This window comes from Ambystoma mexicanum, chromosome 1q (assembly GCF_040938575.1).
Source record: "Ambystoma mexicanum isolate Mex_15411 chromosome 1q, UKY_AmexF1_1, whole genome shotgun sequence".
Lineage (NCBI taxonomy): Eukaryota > Metazoa > Chordata > Amphibia > Caudata > Ambystomatidae > Ambystoma > Ambystoma mexicanum.
The window spans coordinates 790384428-790405575 of record NC_090922.1 but is presented as its reverse complement, the minus strand read 5'-3'; the positions used below and the strand labels follow the sequence as shown (position 1 = coordinate 790405575).

Here is a 21148-nt window from a genome sequence, read left to right as displayed (position 1 = left end):
CGCATTGCAGATTTACCTAGCAACCGGCTGCTACCCCGTCAATACCACCTAACATCCCACCGGCCTGTGTGGACAGGTTTTTTAAAATGTCCCTCACACTCATGAGATCTCCTCAGATGGGGGCCTTTCTTCAGGATGTGATCAGGGACATGCTCCCTCCGGCCCCTCCGCCTGCCCCTATAGTAATTTTTCCTATGGCTGCAGCGCTACAGGCCCCCGTGCAGCCCCTGCTGCCCTTGCCAGCTCCTTAGATTCTGGCTCGCCTGTTTCCCACAGTTAAGGCGGTTCCACCGCATCCTCTGGTTCCGACACTGCAGCCCTGGCGCCCAGCACCCCTCCACCTGCTCCGAACCAACCGAACACCCTGGTGGTCACTGACGAGCAGGAGGACCACGACACGCCGTGTTCAGCCAAAGCCTTCTATGAACGGCTCATGTTTGGCCGAATATTTGGGGCTTCCTCAACCAGAGGTCGAACAGGAGGCCGGGTCCTGGCCGAGGTCCTCACTCTATGCCTCGCAGCTAGAAAGGGGATCCCGATGCAGAAGGATATTGTCGCCTTGGCCAAAAAGGATGGCTTAAACCCCATTCGGCCCAGCCTGTCAATCAGTCTATCTATGCCAAGTATGGGCAATTGGAGGGGGATCCACTCTTGCTGTCGGCACACCCTCAACCGCATTCTTCGGTGATTGCTGCAGTGTCACTTCACTCCAAGCCTCAGTAGCCCTCAGCCACCTCATCCTCAGCGCATCTCGGCAAGAAGATCGTGGAGGCTTACGGAAAGAAGGTTTATTCCAACGCCTCACTGCACCTTCGTCAATACAATGCAGACCCCATTCTGGCAGCTGTTAACCAGGGGCTTTGATGGGAAATAGCTGACTTCCTTCCAGAACGTCCGGTGCAGAGCCAGGTATGTTTCAAGGCAGGGCTGGCAGAAGCTAAATTGGTGGCGCAGGACATCAAAGAGTCCACCGTGGCCCACATTGACACATCAGTGGGCCTCAAGGCATACACCCAGTCGCATCAATGCTCCGACAAGGGTTGGGCTTTCGGCAGGTTCTGTGGCTTCCAAGAACAGAGGTCTAGATAGCCTGACCGTTCTCAGAGTCAGCACTGGTGCAAACAGCAGAAGTGGGGGGAGCAAGGGCTTCTTTCAGTCCTGCTTCTCCGCACCAGCCTTAGAGGGAAAGAAGGCATGATGCGCCCCTTCAGATCCACGTGTCTCTGGTGGGGGGCAGGCTTGCCCTTCACGCACAGTCTTGGCTTCTCAGGTTTGCAGACCTCTGAATCCTATCCATAGTGTCCACGGGTTACTGTCTACCGATTCCTCCCTCTCCTCCACTCCCACAGGTTGGGACGACAACTCTGTTGGCGGAAATTCGTTTGCTCGTAGAGAGCCAGGCGGTGGAAGAAGTCCCCAGCCTCCCAGCGAAGCTTGGGCTTCTACTCAAGTATTTTCACCATACAAAAGAACCACCAGGCTGGGCTGAGAGTTGTTGGACCTCTCCACCCTCAACCTCTCCCTCCCTCTTCAAAAATTCAAGATGGTGACGCCAGCACTCATTGCGGAGACACTGCAGGGGAGACTGGATGTGCTCCCTGGATCTGAAGGACGCTTATCTCCACGTCCCAATTTGGCAGTCTCATCGGTCCTTTGTATGGTTCAGGATCATGGGATTCCATTTCCAATACAAGGTTCTACCCTTCCACCTCATCTCAGCCCCCATGGTATTTACCAGACTTAATGCAGTGGCGGCCCTCCTCAGGGCCGAAGGCCACCATGTCTACCTGTACCTGGATGACTGGCTTGTTAGGGCGAGATCTCCAGAAGCGGCTCGCCACACTTCCTCCGCCCTTAGGAAGTCTCAGCTGCAGCTTACACAGAGCCTGACCTTTCTGGGCTTCATATGGGACACTAGCTCTGAAAAGGGTTCCCCTCAGAGGACAAGATCAGGGCCGCAGGTCACTTTCTCAGCCGAGAGGTGACCTCGGCCTGGTGGTACCAGCATCTATTGGGTATCATGGCAGCGGTCCTACTGGCGGTACCCCACACGAGACTCAAGATGAGATTACAGCTGCACTTCGCAGCCTCATGGAATCAGGAGCGGGGCTCCCAAGAGGAGCTTGTCAGCATTCCTCCCTCTCTCCACCAGGACCTCATCTGCTGGTCCAGGGATGGCAACCTGCGGATGGGCAAGCCCTTCTGGCAGGCAGCACCTCAAGTCACCAACCCCACTGATGTCTCCCTGGAAGGCTGGGGTGCTACACTGGACAACCAGTGTCCATGGCGTCTGGTCCCTCCAGGAGCAGGAGGCCCATATCAACTGGCTGGAGCTGAAAGCTATGCTCCCAAAGCTTTCCTGGTGCTTATTTGTGGCAAGGTGTGTTGGGGAGAATTCTCTGTAAAGGCTAATTTCCCAAACCTAGCGAGTCCCCCAGCAGCTCTGCTGGATTTTTGGGGTTTATTTATTTTCTCCTGCTAAGAGTGAGACTCTTTCCTCCCACTCTTAGACATGATTTGAGGTGTTCCTTTGACTTTGTATGTTTTTTGGGCTATGGGGTCCTTTACCCCATAGGGCTTCATGTGTTTTGATACATGGGTTACACAGCACCCTCCGTGCAGTAACCCAGGGGTGTCGTAGCGACCCCCAACCATAGACTCCATACCCTGGGACTGACTACTGTCTCCCAGGGCATGTAAAGTCACCATTGGCTTTACTAGTCTCAAATTGTGAACAGAACCAGTACAAACCGTCATATTGTGGGCGTACTGGTCGGGGCAATTAGATTGCCCCTGGGTCTGTTGTTCGAGGGGGCACTGTCCAGTTCCCCCCGACCGAGTTTTGGCTGGTGGCAGTGGATACTACTTTTTATTTTCGACCGCGAATATATCCCTATGGGATTTTCCCATTGTTCGAGGCTACCACTTTTTAAAATAGCCTCGAACATACCGCCGGTTTATTAAATTAATATAAATTCACCGGGTGGTATTTATCGCCGCAACTTGGTTCCAAAATGGCATTTGTGTGTGCTTCTGTGACGCCAACCCAAGTCGAGCCCTTTGTCCCGCTTTTTGGCGGGCTTCTCCACAGAATCCTCCAAAAGTGGTGCCACTCTGTCTGGGTACCACAGTGGGTGTGGGAGGGGGTTTAGGCACCCTGGACTGAGTTTCCTCGGCAACTCAAGTCATACTCTTGTGTGATTGGCCCAAGTGGTGTGCCGCCCAGCTCACCACTTAGCATGTTTGAGTGACAGCTAGGCTGAAAGAATGGGGGTTTTCTGCTTAAAAGCGGGACTTTGGGGACTGGAACTTCAGAAGTCGCCACAAGACCTAAAGAATCCGAGGAGGGAGAAGCCGAGCCGACCTGCAACGATGTCACCACTGGTGGAGCCCTGCTGAAGCATCTCGCCACTTTTCCCGACGACAGAGGAGATCTCCATCCCGGAGAGTCTTCTTCCTTTGACTGGTGGGGATAACCAGTTTGCCCGTCTTTTCGCCTTCCTGGACCATCTCGTGGCCGCCTTGCCCGTGCCAAGCACCCCGGCAACTGGAATACCACGCTTTACTACTACCGTGAAGAAAAGGGTGGTACCTTGTAACCGGGAAACTCCGTGGCTGGTTTCTTGCCTGGCAGCGCAACAACCTCCAGCTTTCCTCCACGTCGAGACCTCCTCTTCCTATGGACGAAACACTGACTTGCACCCGCTGCCAGGAACAACTGCCCCCGCTGGAGCGTTCTTCCCATTTTCAGGTACTGTGTCCCGCCTGGCTTCCCTTGCAACAGATCGTTCGGGGTGACAGTAAATCCTCGACTTTCTAACCTGGGTTAGCCTGGGACCTGTTAACTAACTTTTCCTGACTTGATCTCAATCTCTTGTGAATTATCTACCAAGACTCTTTGGGCAAAACCCCACTCTGTGATACTGGACACATTTCTCTTGCTCTTTCTAAGAGTGGACCTGGCATTTGAACTTCCATGCTCTCCAGTAGACTTTGCCTAACGCGCCTCACTGTGGTTCTTTGAAAAGTATTGAGATTTGTGTGCTTTCATAACTCTGCCTTTTCCCCTCCCTTTTTAATAACTTATTAGAGTGCCATCTTATGTTAAGCGCCTTATCTTTGTCTCAAAATAAGTGGTGTTTCTCACTAAGACTTGTCTAATAAGTAATTAGGGTTGTATATATATATATATATAATAGTGACTGTGTGTTGAATTTACTTACCTCTTTTTGTGCTCGTGTAATTTAGAAGTGTGTCTTTACATAAATATATACTTTTACACCAAAGCTCTGGTCAGTGTTCGCTTGTACTACTGTGTCTCGTTACCTATTGTGTATACTCTATATACTGCCTAACTCATCTTGAGAGAAGTCTGACTGCTCAGCCACAGCTACCAGGTAAATCTGGGTGGTACAGACTGCTACCAATTGGGTTTACTGCCAACCACCTCTTTTGCATTGGTCCCTAAGGGAACTGCACAGGTTTCTGCCTAACAAGGTGGTCCTCATTCAAACGGACAACTCCACCAGCATGTATTAAATCAATAAGCAGGATGGCACCAGGTCCCCTCTGATGTGCAGTTTAGCGGTCAGCATGTGAGAATGGGCCCTGGATAACAAATACTTGAGTGCAATCCACCTCCCGTGGGAGTCCAACCTGGAGGCGGACAGGCTCAGCAGACTTGGAGACAACAATTACGAATGGCAATTGAACGATCAGGTCCAGGATCTTCAGCAGATGGGGACATCCTCAGGTGGATCTCTTTGCCACCTTGTCTAATGTGGACGACGCGTTCCAGATACAGTGGAACAGCATGACAGCCTATGCATTTCCTTCCATGCCCCTGGTCCACAGGGTGCTCTGCAAGTTAAGAGAATCGTGTCACCTCTGCATCTTTCGGATGGCTCCAGTGGCTGGCGAAACCATGGTTCTCGGAGCGCCTCAGCCTCTCGGACAAGCCATCCATTCGCCTGCCCAGCTCACCTTTTCTTGCAGCAGGGGGGGAAAGGTTATACACCCTGCTCACAGAAGTTAGCCCTCGCAGCACAGTTCTTGAGCAGGTCACACTAAAGCATCACAGGCTAACCTAGACATTCCGGGCGCTAGGAGCCAGTACAAAAGTAAATGGATTAGGTTCTGTCACTGGGCAGACTCTAAGGAGATATGCCCCCTTACTTGTACGGTGGGCCATGTGCTTTCCTTCTCTGCACACATCGCACACTTGGGGGTGCAGATACACATACTGCACCGAACTGCAGCCATAAGAGCCTACAGGAACTCGGAGGTCTTCTCCTCCAACCCGGTGGTTAAACAACATCTGGCAGTCCTCATCAGGCTCTACCCGCCCATCTAGAAACCACACTCTCCGTGAGACATCAATGTAGTGTTGTGCGCCCTGGCGCACAACCCTTTTGGACCAGTGGTGTCCGCAGACATCAGGTTCGTCGCCATTAAAATTAAAAAGCCGTGTTGGTGGGGTCTTACGTCTGCATGTAGGGTTAGCGTGATCCAGGCACTGGTAGCTTCAGAACCCTACACTACTTTTCAGACATGGTAGTCTTGAGAACGCTCCCGTCGTGCCTAAAGTAGTCTCCTCTTTCCATCTAAATGAGGCGATGACGTTACCTACTTTCTTTGCTGATCCTAAGGACGATGCTCAAAGGGTCTTGCACTGTCTGGATGTCAGACGCACTCTGGAATTCTATCTGTACAGGACCAAGAGCATCTGCAAGTCGGACGCTCTTTGTCACCTTCGGCGGGTCAAGGCCGGGTAATCGGGCGTCCAGGGCCTCTATAGCAAGGTGGATGGTTTCGGCCATCAAGGACGCCAATAAGGGGCAGCACAAACCACTTCCACTGAACATGCATGCCCACGGCGTCAGAGCCAAGGCCACGCGGTCGCATTCCAGAGACTCGTCCTATGGCAGGTCATCAGCAGGATTGTCGCCTGGGCCACCCCTTCGGCCTTCTGCAAGCACTACTGTTTGGATGCCGGCTTTAGGTCCGACGCGGCTTTCGGACAGGCGGTACTAAGTCACTTAAGAGGGTCACCTCTCCCCCCTGGTGCTACATTCTGTTGTAATCGCCCATGCAGTATGGAGGAAAGGGGACGGCACGAAGAAGTAATTATAAGTTACTAACCGTAGTGACTAACATACTCCTAGTCCATAGTCCCTTTTCCTCCATACATCCCGCCATCCTCCCCCCCCCCCCCCCATCCCCCTTATAAAACTGGTGTCATTAGGCAATGTAAATATTGTTGATGCATCAATGGGGACTGAGGCGTGGTGCCGGTGGGCGTAGTCAGGGGAGCGCATGCTCCAGGTTTTGGGGAGAATTCTCATTTCTGGCTAATTTCCCTTACATGGCGAGTCCCTCAGCAGCTTTGCTGTATTTCTGGGGTTTATTTGTTTTTCCACCTTGTAAGAGTGTGAACCTTTTTCCCCACTCTTACATGTGTTCTGCCATGTGTATTTCTACTTTTTGTGAGATCTTGGGCTCTGGAGCCACACCACTCCATGAGCCCCACTTTTTGTGTTACACAGCACCTTTAGTGCAGTGACACGGGGTTGTCTCTACGACTTCCCACTGACTCCATTTTTCTGGGGCTGACTGCTGTCCCCCGGAAACAGGTAAAGTTGTCATTTAACCTACAGACCCAGTACACCCTATCTTACATGGAGTATTGGAAAGGGTCAACTCTGATCCCTTTTTGTCTGTACCTCCTGGAGCCTTGTTTCGCTCCCTTAACACTAAGACTTCGCTGGTGGCAGTGGTATCTACCCTAACCTTTCTACCGCGATTATAGTATATAAAAGTGGTACTGTTTTAGGCTATTGTGTTGGTCTCGACCATAAACCCGCTTAACCAAATATACTTTATTTTGGCTCAGTTCGGGTTTAGTCGCCATTTCTTTGTATTCACATCCTTGTGTTTTACTTTGCGTGGCAAACCAGGTTTGCCTTCTTGGTTTGCCATCCTTTGGCAGGCTTCTGCGAAGAAGCCCTCCTTTGGTGTCTGGGTGTCTAGGTGGGCTGAATGTGAGGGAGGGGTTTAGTAAACCCCTGAACAGGGTCTCCTTGGAGACACAAGTCGCACTTTGAGTCCGTTGGCTGAGGTGGTTGTCCGGCTGGACAACCTCCCTGCTGTGTGATTGACAGCCAGGCTTGTGAATGGGAGATTTTGGCATAAAAGGCAGGACTCTTTGGCTGGAAGTCAGTCGCCACTGGAACTACAAGAACCGAAGAGAAACCGAGGAAGACGGCTGCTGCAACTCCCGAGTCCCGGTGAAGCCCTGCTGCAGTCCTGAGCTATCTACACTTCAATGACCGAGTAGATCCAGTCCGGAGTCTTCTTCCCTTGAGCCTGGTGGGATCAACCAGCTCACCTTTCTACAGCCAGAGAATCCACTCCTGGGTCGAAATTGCTGCACGAAACTGTAGTGGTCCGGATAGCCATCAGAAAAGCCCTCTCCTGTTTTAAAGGTGCACACCTTTTATTCACCGTTGCTTTGCTGCTGCTGGCCTCATCCCAGGGTAGTGCAGATCGCTCCAGGCGTCCTACTTCTTGTCCCCATGACTGAAGCTTCAGGAACTGTGAGTCTGCAGGAACTACCAGGAACAACTGCTGTGGCACCAGCTTTCTTCATTTGAATAAGGTACTGTGTCCATTTGGTCGTTCTCTCCGTCCGACCTTGAGGAATCGGGGTGAACCCTTTTCCTTACTGAAGGCTTGTCCTGTCTCCCTTCCCTCTTATAACTTTTGCCTCCTTTTGACAATATCCAAGTACTCCTGGCAACGTTAATCTCAAACTGTTCTAATCGTGTGATCCTCGATAACAGAGCCCTGCTCCATTTGACACTGGCGCAGGCCTATTGACTTTATCTGTCTCTTAGAATACGTCCTCTGACTCTGATTCAAGTACTTTGACAAAAGTACTGCCTTTGATTTTTATCCCCTTTTCCTTGGTTTTTATTCAATGTGCTAAATGTGTTTTGACTACGGTTACAATTCTCCCCGCGGGTACGCTTTTCTTTCGTAAAACCGAACTGTCATTGCTATCATAAAGTGAGCGCTGCTTAAACCCCCGGTAACGGCTTTTGTTTCACAAGACCGGTCTGTCAAATCCTAATGTACTTACCTTGAATTGACCTGAACCAAAGGAATTGGTTGTGTGTGGTATATTTAGAGTGTGGTTTTGTTTAATAGAATTGAAGTGTTTTATGAACAGATGGTTTAAAAATAAATGTACTTATATTTTTTAATCAGAAACCTTGAGTCAGTGTTTGTTTGAGTCACAGTAATTGTAGTCCTTGGTGTAATCCCTATTACTGCTCATTTTCTCTTGAGAGAGGTCTGGCTGCTCCGCTACTGCTACCACTATAACTGTGTAGTACAGGCTTGTACCAAAGGTGAAATTGTACTACCACTTGTGGACTTAATTGTCTGTAGTGTTCTCTAAGGGTACTGCAGAGGATTCTGCCTATCACCAGTGGCGTGCAGGGGAGTTGCTAGGTATGGAAAAGACCCGGGGCTAAGCTGATGTCAGAACTGTTGGGACTGGGGGCTAGCTAGTCTTTTGGCTCTAGCTCCTGAGATTCTATCCGGGGCTACAACCAAAAGATCAGGGGCTATATCCCCTTAGCCCCCCCTAGCAGTGCCCCTGGTGGCGTGTCTCTAAATTTGAAGGGGTAGAAGGTTTTGTCTGGTGAAAAAGGTTCAGTCCTCCGTCCCTAGCAAGGGACGCCCATACGCTATGGAGGAAAGGGGACTATGGATTAGGAGTACGTTAGTCACTGCAGTGAGCAACTTGTAATTACCTCCATACTGTATGGGTGTCCCTCGCTGGGGACGGGAGACGGAACCTTTTTTCCCCAGAAAAATATCTTCTTCCCCTTTAAATTTAGAGGCACGGCCCTGGGAGCAGGTGCTCCCCTGACTCCGCCCACCAGTGCCACTCCCAGTCCTCTTTTTCGTGTCAACGGGAGCACACCGCTTTCATCCGCGCTCCTGGGTTTGGCGTCGGCCTTGTAATTCCACGCGCTCCTCCCCAGATAATGTCTTTTTTGTCTTGTCGCCTTTAATCAGGTACTCAGTCCTCTGGAGCCACTCTCCTCCCCGGTGCATTTCGATGTTATGTTAAGTTGACTTATTAAGCGCTCGTTCACCCGAGGGCATCATGGCGCTGAAAAGGAGAGAGAATAACATCACCTACAGTCACAATCCTAAAACATATAAGCTTTCAGTGCCTTTCTAAAAGTAAGATTGAGTTTTCCAGAATCAATGGAAGGCTATTCCATAGCCAAGACGCAGCAACAGAGAAAGCGCGCCCACCAATATGAGAGCGTTGAAACAAGGGAACAAGTAGGCCAGCAGTAACAGAACGCAAGGACCGCTTAGGAAGGTAGTGGGAGAACTTATCACAGATATTCAGCACCTTTGGTATGCAAGGCACAGTGTACCAGGCAAAGGGCTTTGAAGATGATGCGCTGGGCAACCAGAAACCAGTGCAAAGAACGCAGCAGAGGGGATATATGGGCCCCATAAGGTGAGCCGGCGGCGACCCGCTCAGCCATATTCTGCAGGTGTTGAAGCCGCTGTAAAAGGCCCTTTGGTTGAGATAAGTACAGAGAGTTGCAATATTCTAGGCGACTGAACACAAGGGCAGCCAATACAGGAGGATGTAGATGAGGTATCAATGGAAGGACCTTCCTCAAAATTCTAAGATGAAAAAATGCCCTGCTTTGCAGACAGCGCTGACCTGTGACTCCATTGAAAGTGAAGTCGAGACTATTACCCCTAAATTCCTCACCTTTTTTGCCGGAATATGAAGGGGACCCAGAGAAGGCCAGAAGGACACCCAAAGTGAAGGATCAGGAGGAGAACCCACCACCTGCACCTCCATCTTGTCTCCATTCAACTTCAGCCAGTTGCGGTTCATCCAGTCCCCCACGGATGCCAGGCACCCCCGCTGGCGTGACATCTCAGACTGATCAAGATCTAAACGGGTCAGAATCTGTGTCTTCGGCATACAAGTAGCACCTGACGCCAAAGGAGCGGATGAGACGCAAGAGGCCAGATGTATATATTGAAGAGAATAGGAGACAGGGCAGATCCTTGAGGGACACCACAAAGAAGCAAAGAAATTGAGAGAAACGGTGGAATTGAAAGAGTCAGTTCTCGCGTCCCGGAATGAGAGAAACCAGGTGTGCACCTGGCCTGAAATTCCGACTTGAGCCAGGCGGTCAAGCAGGATGGGGTGGTCTATGGTGTCAAATGCCGCTGACAGATTTAATAAAATCAGGGCACCCACACCTCCTGCATCATCCAGCCTGGCCATGTCGTCAAGAACTGAAACCAGGGCACTCTGTCCCCCAACCCGGCTTAAAGCCAGATTGGGCAGGATCGAAAAGCCCAGACTTTTTCTATATAGGATGCCAGCAATGGAGAGACAAGAGACTCAAGATGATTCATAAGGAACGGAAATAGTGAGATAGGACGATAGTTCAAAGGCACCAGAGGGTCAAGTGAAGGTTTCTTAAGTAAAGGAATCCCACTGGCAGCCTTAAGTTAAGACAGAATGTTGCCTGTTTGACACAAATTAACTGCACCAGTAATCTCGCAAAGCAGTTCAAGGGCGATGTCCTTCATAACAGCAAGGGGAATAGCATCAGAAGGGGACCCAGACTTAATGCAGTGGATAGCTGTGAGAACATTTGACTCTTTGAACAACAGGAAGGAAGACCAACCCTCTAAGTTTGTCTGGCTCATAGGAGCGTGTGTTTCGATCACAGTATTGAAACCAGTAATAGTTGCAGCCTTTGCAATATTTGTGCGTATTGTCTCAATTTTTGTGAAAAGATTTAAAAGATCACAAAAATCTTGAGTTGGGATGCTTGAGGGGTTCCATCTAGCTGCTGAGAGAGATCTTACCACTGCGAAAAGCTTTTTAGCTTAGCAGATTGAAGATTCAATTTTCTGAGCAAGAAAAGCTTTTTTTGCTGCCAAAATAGCTACAGAATATACAGTCGCACATCATTTATAGCATAATCTTAGACTAGGATCATATGCCATCCGCCACTTACGTTCGGCCTGCCTCATAGTGAGACAGTGATTTAAGGTTCTCTGAGAACCAGGGCTCTGAAGGGATTCTCTGTGGCTGAATACATCATAGAGGGGCTACTAGATCTGATGCAGCATGCAGCGCATTGGAGAACACTGATAATGTGGTTGCAGATGCTTCACAGCCTTTACTTCTGACTGTAGATATAAGATTAAGTAGGTCGACTGAACGCCAACACTGGTGCCAACTTTTCAGGGGTACTGCCTTTTGGTGTATACAAGCCCCCTTAAGCAGGCAAGATACCAAGTAGTGGTCGGACCTGAGTTCTGGTTCCACAGAAAAGGTGGTAAAAAGGACTTCATTGGCCAGGACCAAGTCAAGCGTATTACCCAACTTATGTGTAGGTTCTAGGACTAGTTGAGTAAGACCTAAATCAGCCATACTATTGAAGAAAATAAGTGTAGGGATTTGGGGTTTGTTAAATTTGACATTAAGATCTCCTAACACAACTAGATGAGAAAATGGAGTATGTAAATCGGGCACAGTTTCAAATAGAGGCTCAAGAAAACCAGTTTGAGACCCATGAGGGTGGTAGATGAGCAGGAAATGGCATGTGAAGGAGGGATATAAGATACAGCGAAGCAAAAGAGCTTCCATAGCCAGAGCATGGGGGAAATCCAATTTAGAAACCTTTAGTGGTCTTTGAAAATCACTGCTACCCCACTTCCCATTTACGAAGTGGGACAGTCAACATGGATGATAGAAAAACCATCTGGTATAGCTTGAATCAAAATGGGAGCAGATTACTCCTTTAACCAGGTTTCCGTTAAGAAAAATAAGTCCAGGAGATGATCAGATTAGTACCCGATAGATGTTCGCTGCATGGACAGGCAAAGAGAGAGTGTTAAGAAGCATCAGTCTTAGGTTACACGTAACCGAAGATTGCAGAGATGGCAGTTGGTCATTGATAGAAAGACCACGAGTACGCAAATCAACCCACCCAGCAGGAAAGCTAGTGCTGGGGGGAGCCAAGGCAAAAAGATTGTCCCGGGAAAAACATGAGAGCCCTTCCAGCCCGCTCTTAGCACTGTCGGGCACAGTCGGGCTTGCCTTAAATGTGCCTTCGGCGCACTGGTGGTGTGCCGCTGTCCCCGACCACTGGCTGACCGATGTCAGCGGGCTTCAGCAGGTGTCCAGCCTGCGAGGGGCTCTTCCCTACGTCTGACCCCCAGTCTTTGCTTCCGCTGCCTTGGTCCCCATCACAGCTGGGAGGGTTGTACCGCATGTGAAGCGCTTACACCGCACGCTCTGAAGAACAGGTTATCTCAGTGGAGAACTCTTCAAACGATCGCCTCCAGAGGACTTTAACTTCATCAAGCACAAGTCAAGGCGCAAGGTAGGACTGCCTTTTACATCTGCACCCCGCAAGGGTGACTCTTTCCCCAGGAAACATCCGAGCGGGATGGACCTTCCAGGTTCTGAAACCAGCACAGGTACCTGGCTGCTTCAGCTACCGGCCTCCAGGCAGAGGGTTTGCTAGATCTGCCGGTGACGTCGCTGAGGGACCGCAAGGTTTTTTTACAGGGTGCCCACCCGAGGGGCTACTGCCTACTACCGGACAAATGTTAGAGGAGGCGCTTGTACGCAGCACTACCGGCAACATAGCCGAGGGAACTATGCGTACCAGGCAGACTGACAAAATGGCAGTTTGTCTAAAGCCACCTGCGTTCGGGGAGCAGTTAGGAGAAAGTGTGTCCAGGTGGGACTGGTCTTTGCCAGGTACGTGGCCTACAGCTTTATCCTTCAGTGTCACAGGGCAGATACACCCCACAGCCAGCAAGGCAGAGTATGCACAGGCCCCAGCAGCCTCCTGCTACTACCTCCGCTCCACCTACCACCCGACCGGCCTGGGAGGACAGGTTTTTTGAAAAGTTCCTCACACTTATGAGGTCCCCCAAGATGGGAGCCATCCTTTGGGATGTGATAAGGGACATGCTGCCTCCAGTCCTACCTCTAGCGCCCAGTCATTCCTCCTATGGCTCCAGCACCTCAGGCCCCGTGCGCAGCCCCAGCTGTCCACGCCGGGTACTTCGATTCCGGCTTCCCTGCCTCCTACAGTGCAGGCGGTTCCACACCAGCCTCCACAGCAGCCTCTGGTCTCCACACCTCAGCCTTCGGCGCCCAGCACTTCTCCACCCGCTTCGGACCAACCGGACACCAATGAGGAGGATGACCATGACACGCCAACTTAAGCCAAGGGCTTCCATGAGTGACTCACAGGTTTGGCCGGATACTTGGGGCTTCCACAACTGGAAGTGGGGATTCTGGCCGAGGTCCTCACTCTACGCCCTGCAGCTAGAACAGGGATCCCGATGCAGAAGGACGTTGTCACCTTTGCCAAAAAGGGATAGCTTAAACCACATTCGGGGCAGCCTACCAATCGGGGCCTCAACGCCAAGTACAGCGGTTGGAGGGGATCCACTCTTCAGTGATTGCTGCGGCCTCTCTACTCCAAGCCTCAGTCGTCCTCGCCTACATCATCCTCTGTGCTTCTAGGCAAGATCATCTTGGAGGCCTACGGAAAGGTCTATTCCAACGCCTCACTACACATTTGTCAGTCTAATGCATACGCCATGCTTGCAGCAGTTAAATAGAGGCTTTGACGGAAAATAGCAGACTTCCTTCCAGAACTTCCAGTGCAGAGTCGGGCCCGTTTCAAGGCGGGGCTAGCAGAAACAAAAATGGTGGCCCAGGACGACATGTAGTCCACAGTGGCGCATATAAACACCTCAGGCTGTGCGATCTGTATCGCCATGGACATGAGAAGGACGGCCTGGCTACTGGCTACCAAGTTCAACCCGGACGTCCAGGAACACTTATTGGACCTTCCATTCGAGGGTGGCAACCTTTTTCCTTCCTCCACTAATGAAGAACTTGATGAGACCAGTTCCCAGACTGCAAAATCCTTATGTCCTCACAAAGGCCATGCCCAAGAGGTTACAGCATGACGCACCAGCGTTCCAACAAGGAACGGGCCTTCGGTGGGTTCCAGGGCTTTTTTGAACTGAGGTCAAGACAGCCGGACCTGTCTCCACCGCCGTAAGCAACACAAGGCAAGGAAATAAGGTCTTCTTTCAGTCCCCCACTCCTCAATCCCAGCCTCAGAGGGGAATAAAGGCATGACACGCCCCTCTGGGTCCACATGTCTACGGTGGGGGGCAAGCTTGCCCTTCACGCACAACATTGGTGCACAAGGTTTGTGGACCCTTGGATCCTCTCAGTAGTGTCCTCGGGATACCGCCTACCGGTCCCTCCCTCCCCCCCTCTCTCCTCTTCTCCACTCCCACAGATTGGGACAACAACTCTGTTGGCTAGAATTTGATCGCTTGTAGACAGTCAGGCAGTGGAAGAAGTCCCAGCCTCCCAGCGGCATATGGGCTTCTATGCCAGGATTTTTGCAATACACAAGAACCAGGCTGGCTTGAGAGGTGTTGGATGTATACCTCTTGAACCTTTCCCTCCCTCTTGAAAATTTCAAGACTGGATGTGCTCCCTGGATCTGAAGGACACATACCTACATGTCCCGATTTGGCAGCCTCATCAGTCCTTTCTGAGGTTCAGGATCATGGGCTTTCATTTCCAGTACACAGTTCTACTCTTTGGCCTCAATTCAGCCCCCAGGGTCTTTACCAGACTTATGCGGTGGCAGCCCTACTCTGGGCCCAAGGTCACCATGTCTATCCATACCTAGACTGGCTTGTCACGGCAAGATCCCCCGCAGGGGGTCCTTCACACCTCCTCTGCCCTCATGAATACTCTACACGAGTTGGGATTTACCAACAATCTCAGTCACAGCTGGAGCCTACGCAGAATCGAACGTTCCTGGGCCTCATCTGGAATACGAGCTCCGAGAATGTTTTTCCCTCTGAGAACAAGGTCACAGCCATTAAGAGTACCACATGTCATTTTCTCAGCAGAACGGTGACCTCAGCATGGTGGTACCAGCACGTCTTGGGTATCACCGTGGCATGTTTACTGGCAGTGCCATACACGAGGCTCAAAATGAGACGATTGCAACTTCACTTTGCAGCATCATGGAGTCAGTCGCAGGGTTCCCAGGCAGAACATGTCAGCATGACTCCCTTTTTCCATCAGGACCTTGTCTAGTGGAGCACGGACTGCAACCTGAGGACAGATGGAACCTTCAGGCAACGCGCACCGCAGGTTACCATCACCACAGACTCTTCCTTAGATGGATAGGGAGCCAGCCTGGTCAGCCACAGCTTCCATGGAGTTTGGTCTCTTCACGAACTGGAGGCCCATTTCAATTGGCTGGAACTCAACGCGGTCAGTCTTGCTCTCAAAGTCTTCCTTCTGATTATCAGTGGCAAGACTATCCTCATCCAGACTGACGGCTCCACCAGCATGTATTACATTAACAAGCACGATGGCACCCGGTCTCTTTCCCTATGCACCTTTGCAGTCAGTATCTGGGAGAGGGCTCCGATGAACAACATGCACTTGAGGGCAATTCACCTCCCGGGGGAGTCCAACCTGGAGGCGGACAGGCTCAGCAGACTGGGTGCTGACAACTTCGAATGGCAGTTGAACGAGCAAGTCCTTCAAGAGATCTTCAACAGATGGGGTCATCTGCAGGTGGAACTCTTGCTGCTTGGTCCAACGGGAGGTGCCTCCAGTTATCATCCCGACAGAGCCGGGGCGCTCTGGGAGATGCCATGCAGGTACAATGGGACAATATTAACTCGTATGCCTTCCCTCCCACTCCCTTGGTCCACAGGGTAATCTGCAAGATCAGGTAGACCCGGCACCTCTGTCATCCTGATAGCTCCATGATGGCCCGTAAAACCATGGTTTACGGAACTACTCAGCCTTTCAGAACAGGCCCCGGTGCACTTCCGCTGGGTCTTCCACCCTGCCCCCAGAGGTTACCCCTCACAGTGTGGTTCCTTGACAGGTCACATTAAAGCATCTGCGTCTGTCACAGGCTAACCTAGACCTCATACAGGGTGCTAAAGCGACTCTACTTGGAGCCAGTACAAGAACAAGTGGACTAGGTTTTGTCACTGGGCAGAATCAAAGGCGTTCGATCCTTTGACTTGCACGTCGGATGACGTGCTATCCTTCTCCGCACACCTCACACACTCGGGGGTGCAAGTACACTCTGTATAAACAGGCAAGTTAGCGCTATGGTTTCTGCCTCCGCCCTGAGTACCAAACTCATTAACTCCATAAAACCCTTCTTAACAAAGGACAACTGTCTATCAATAGCTAGAGCTACCATAGGGACCAAGCTTGATTATTGTAATGCGCTACTAGCCGGCACCTCCATAAAAAAAAATGCAGATTCCAAATCGCCAAAAATAACTCACTAAGCATACAAAAAAAGATACCACATATCTCAAGCTAGAAAGACCGTTCACTGGCTCTCAGTTTGACCGCATTACTTTCACAATTCTTATGACCACACACAAATACATCAACCTTGCAGCCCCATCCTACCTCTCAGATACGCTATCAAGATCTACCTCAACCAGGCCCACAAGAATGTGCTACAACAACCAACTCACCATTCCTCGCATCAACAGGGCCAAAGCAGGAGGAATAGGCTTCCCATATCTAGCCCCTAAGCTCCGGAATGAGCTCTCCACTGCTCTGAGCTGAAACCCCTCTCCATGCCTTTCGCAAAAACCTTAAAAGCTCTTTAACCACTCTCCCTCCCTCTACGATTCATCCTCCACTTTATCCATGGGCTGTACAAACTGTTCTATACAAATAGCACAATATATATGACTGTTTGTTTTTCTATGTAACTAAGCTTTGAAAGTTCACTTTAACAAGCGCCACAATGCTCTCGGACTGCTGCGCGCTATACAATTTTGAATAAATAGACACATGCCTCACCTATCTGGCGGCCATCAGAGCCTATAGGAACTCGGACAAGGTCTTTTCATCCTCCAACCCGATAGTCACAAGGCATTTTGTGGGCATCACCAGGCTCTACCCACCTATCGAGAATCCACACTCAGTGTGGGATCTCAATGTAGTTTGGGCACCTTGGTGCATAAACCATTTGAACCAGTGGCATCCGCGTACATCAGGCCGGTCACCATTAAGACAGCCCTCTTGGTGGGTCTTAAGTCTGCACGCAGGATCAGTGAAATCCAGGCACTGTTGCTTTCAGATCCCCATACTACCTTCCATAAGGACAAGGTGGTCTTTAGAACGCATCCAGCATTCCTACCGGAGGTAGTATACTCGTTTCACTTCAATAAGAAGATAGTGCCATCTACTTTTTTCGATGCACAGAGGGTACTGCACTGTCTGGATGTCAGGCGTGCGCTAAAATTCTACCTGGACAGACGGAACCAAGAGCTTCCGCAAGTTGGAAGCCCTTTGTCACCTTCGGCTGGTCAAGGCCTCCATAGCAAGATGGATGGTTGCGGCCATCGCTTATGAGGGGCAGCATAAACCACTCCCGGCAAATATGCACTCCCATGCTATCAGAGCGAAGGCCATGGCTGTGGCTTTCCAGAGGCATGTTACGTGGCAGGTAATCAGTAAGGCGGCTACATGGGCTACGCCTTCTGCAAGCACTATTGCTTGGATGCTAGCTCCATGTCGGACATGGCATTTGCTCAAGTAGTTTTAAGGAACTTGTTCTCTTAGGTGGGTCACCTCTCCACCCTGGGGCTACATCGTTTTAATCGCCTATAAAGTATGGAGGAAAAGGGATGGGACGTAGGAGTAATTGTAAGTTACTCACCATAGTGACTAACTTACTCCTAGTCCATAGTCTCCTTTCGTCCATACGTCCCACCATCCCCCCCTTAATAAAACTAGTGTCATTAGGCAATAGTAATATTATCGATGCGTCAAAGAGGACTGAGTGGCGGGGAAGATTTTTTCTGGTGAAAAAGGTTCTGTCTCCCGTCCCTAGCAAGGGACGCCCATACAGTATGGAGTAAAGGGGACTATGGACTAGGAGTATGTTAGTTACTATGGTGAGTAATTTATCATTTCTGGATCCCTACAACCCCTAACGTGTTATGATCGCTCAATAAATGTCCTGTATTTGTTTTTGTTTCAGAGTACAATTTAGAGCCTTAAGTTGTCCAATTTTCGATATACATGCTAATTTGGGTTGGCATGGTAACTCGTTGTTTGAAAATTGTATGTACAGCATTGGCAACCTTTGTGTGTGGTATCTGTATGCTTGACTGTTAAATAATTAAATCATGCAGCAGAGTTAGTTTATTACAGTTGAGTTTTATTGACACAGCATGACCTTGATGCTTGTGTTCTGCTGTTAATAGTTTGTGCTAAGCACTTCATGCTGACGTTGGTTGTCTATTTTCAGCCATGCAACAGGAAGGCCCTGTAGAACATGTTCCAGTTTTTGGCAGCACTAGTGGCTCCGTCCGATCCACAAGTCCGAATGTCCAGTCATCCATTTCTCAGCCCATATTGACTATGCAGCAGCAAAGCCAAGCTACAGCTTTTGTGCAGCCTACGCAGCAGAGTTATCCATCAATAGAGCCATCAACACAAGAGCCTACACCTGCTGCAGTGGAGGTTGTGCAGAGCTCACCCATTGAAAGGCCCACCACTTCCACAGCAGTCTTTGGCACAGGTCGGTTACACATGTTGATTAAATCAGTCTTGTATGTTTGAGTTATTTCATTTTCCTGTGTACATACCAGCCCGAAAGTATTAGTACTCTAATCATCATGTGTGAACAATCTCAGCGCTAGCATGGAATCCTTTTACAATTGTATGCTAGCTGGAATGTAGATCCTTGCTGCAGCAATTGTCCTTTCCTGCCCACTCTTCCCTGATCCTATGTATTGTATTGTGTTACTCGGAAGTGGGCCTTTCATATACTTAATTTCTCGGTGCATAAATCTTTATTTCAATCAACTTTGTATACATTTCTTTTAGATGATATGAAAACTCATATAACCTTGCTAGAGATTTTTTTTTTTTGGTAATCACTTGAAGTTTGTCTAGTTTCAGCAACCCCAGGACCTTCCGTTCCAAAACGTCTTCGGGAGGAAGAGGAAGAGAGCAGCACGGTGGAAAGTACAGAGCATACATCTGAGGAACAGGCAGACCTGCCAGTTACCAAGAAACAGCGAAGTGTGCAACGTGTTGAGCCTGAGGTATGGGGGAGACATTCATGTAAAATTTGACTGTAGCATTGTTGGGAAACATTTTGTTTTGGCTGCTATCATTCCATATTCTTCAATGGGACACCCATTTCCTTTTGGATTTCAATGTGAACGATCCAGTCAGAATAGCTGGTAAACATCTTTAATGGCAGACATCACAGGACAGTACTCCAGGATGGATCCAAAATCCACCTGTCCCACCAAACATTGATTCTTATTGTTTATCTTATCACATTTGGGAGACTTTTACTGTTGACTGCCTGCCTGGTCATACTCCCGGTTGATGAGGATTCTCCCAGTCTCATATTTGCAAGAAGCTATAATTGGAGCAGGTCGCCAGTGTCTAGTTCTGACTAAATTTGTGAAACCTTCAATTTGCAGATACACTTGAATAGGGTTATAAGCTCAAAGTCGAAGTAGTACCAATTTGTACGACTCTGACCTAGCAGACCTAAAGCGAAAATGCAGAGCTGCTGAACGGAAGTGGCAGACCCCAGGCTCATCTTCTGACAAACTGGCCTGTCGCCTTCTCCAAAGGCTATATCTTCACAACATTTGTTCTAAGAAGGCGGGACCCACATCCAGGCCCATGTCTCATGGCTGAACTCTTAAAAATCTGCAAGGAACTAGCCAATCCTTCTGCAGTCCTCACCTCACCTCTTCCCTCTCAGGTCCTCTGCACTGGCCACCCACTTTACTGCAAAAACTCAAGACATCCTGAGCACTTTAACTTCCTCCACTTCCCCCCTGAACCCTCTCCCAACCTCCCTCAGCCTTTCTCTCCTATCACTGCGACAAGGTTACTAGGGTTGTCCACTCTATGAAGGTCTCCTCCAAACAGGTCTCCCCATGTTCTTCCAGAACTATTAAGGACAACATTGGCTCTCTTGCCCCTGCACTTGGCGATTTTCTACAATCGCTCTTTTGATATTGGGTCTTCCCCTCTTTCCTCAAGCACTCTTGTGTGCCCCCTCCTGAAAAAAAGCCTTCAGGCGACCCCCTCATGTCTGGCTAACCTACCCACCTCATCTCGTATCACTCACTTCCTAGGGGAAACTCCTGGAGAAGCTTGTCTTCCCCCAACTGGCCTAGGATAATGAGCTCCATTCGCCACTGAACATTGAACTCAAGAGCGGACGGGGGACGTCCTCTCCCATGTGGATGCTGAACTCCTATTATTTGGGCCTCCCTGAATTTATGGAGGCACTATTGCACACCGCACAAGAATATTCTTCAATCAACAAGAGCGTTTTAGACAGCCTGGAGACCGTCTGGGAGGGATTAAAGACCTTTCTTAGGGTGGGTGAATTATTTCACAAGTAGTGACACAGTGGAATCAACACACACACGTCTGTGATAAGGGAGGCAGAAATGACTGTGGAGGTGGCAGAGCTGGATTTTACTGCCTTGGGGTCTCGGGTCTCGCATTTGTCGTTGCAGACAGCCCAGGAAACACTTTGGAATGTTGCATTAGATGCTGTTAAGCAGGTACATTTGCTCTGGTGTAGTCAGATTCATGAGGCTGTGGACAAGTCGGAGAAGATGCTGGCATGGTTGGAAAGAAGGAACAGGGTCAACAACCATGTGCAGACCCTGCAAAATGACAAGGGGGGGCTGCGTTGACAGAGGATGCAGACATTTGCCAGTCATTCATGGCATACTAGGAGTCCTTATACGGCGCCCATTGAGGCAACCCTGGGATGAGAGACTGAGGGCAATTGACCCAGCGATCTTCCCATGGTTGACATCACAACAGCAAGTGGGTCTGTGTGCAGATGTGTCTGAAGAGGAAATGGCAGCTGCCATTTCTCAATTACAGTCATGGATATCCCCGGGACAGAATGGCTTACCAGTTGAAGTCTGGAAGATATTGGGGGGACACAGTGGTCGGACCACT

General features: G+C 49.9%; 1 protein-coding gene across 4 annotated transcripts in view; it reads left to right on the top strand.

Annotated features, from left to right (window-relative positions):
- Nucleotides 1-21148, top strand: part of TPR (translocated promoter region, nuclear basket protein) — a 2097972-nt gene that overhangs the window by 1445863 nt on the left and 630961 nt on the right. For 3 of the 4 annotated variants that reach the window (XM_069641377.1, XM_069641375.1, XM_069641374.1), the window contains exons 37-38: nucleotides 18441-18713; nucleotides 19091-19242. In XM_069641377.1, coding sequence (XP_069497478.1) covers nucleotides 18441-18713; nucleotides 19091-19242 — 425 coding nt within the window. The remainder of the gene's footprint in view (nucleotides 1-18440; nucleotides 18714-19090; nucleotides 19243-21148) is intronic. The other variant, XM_069641376.1, reaches the window with a different exon arrangement.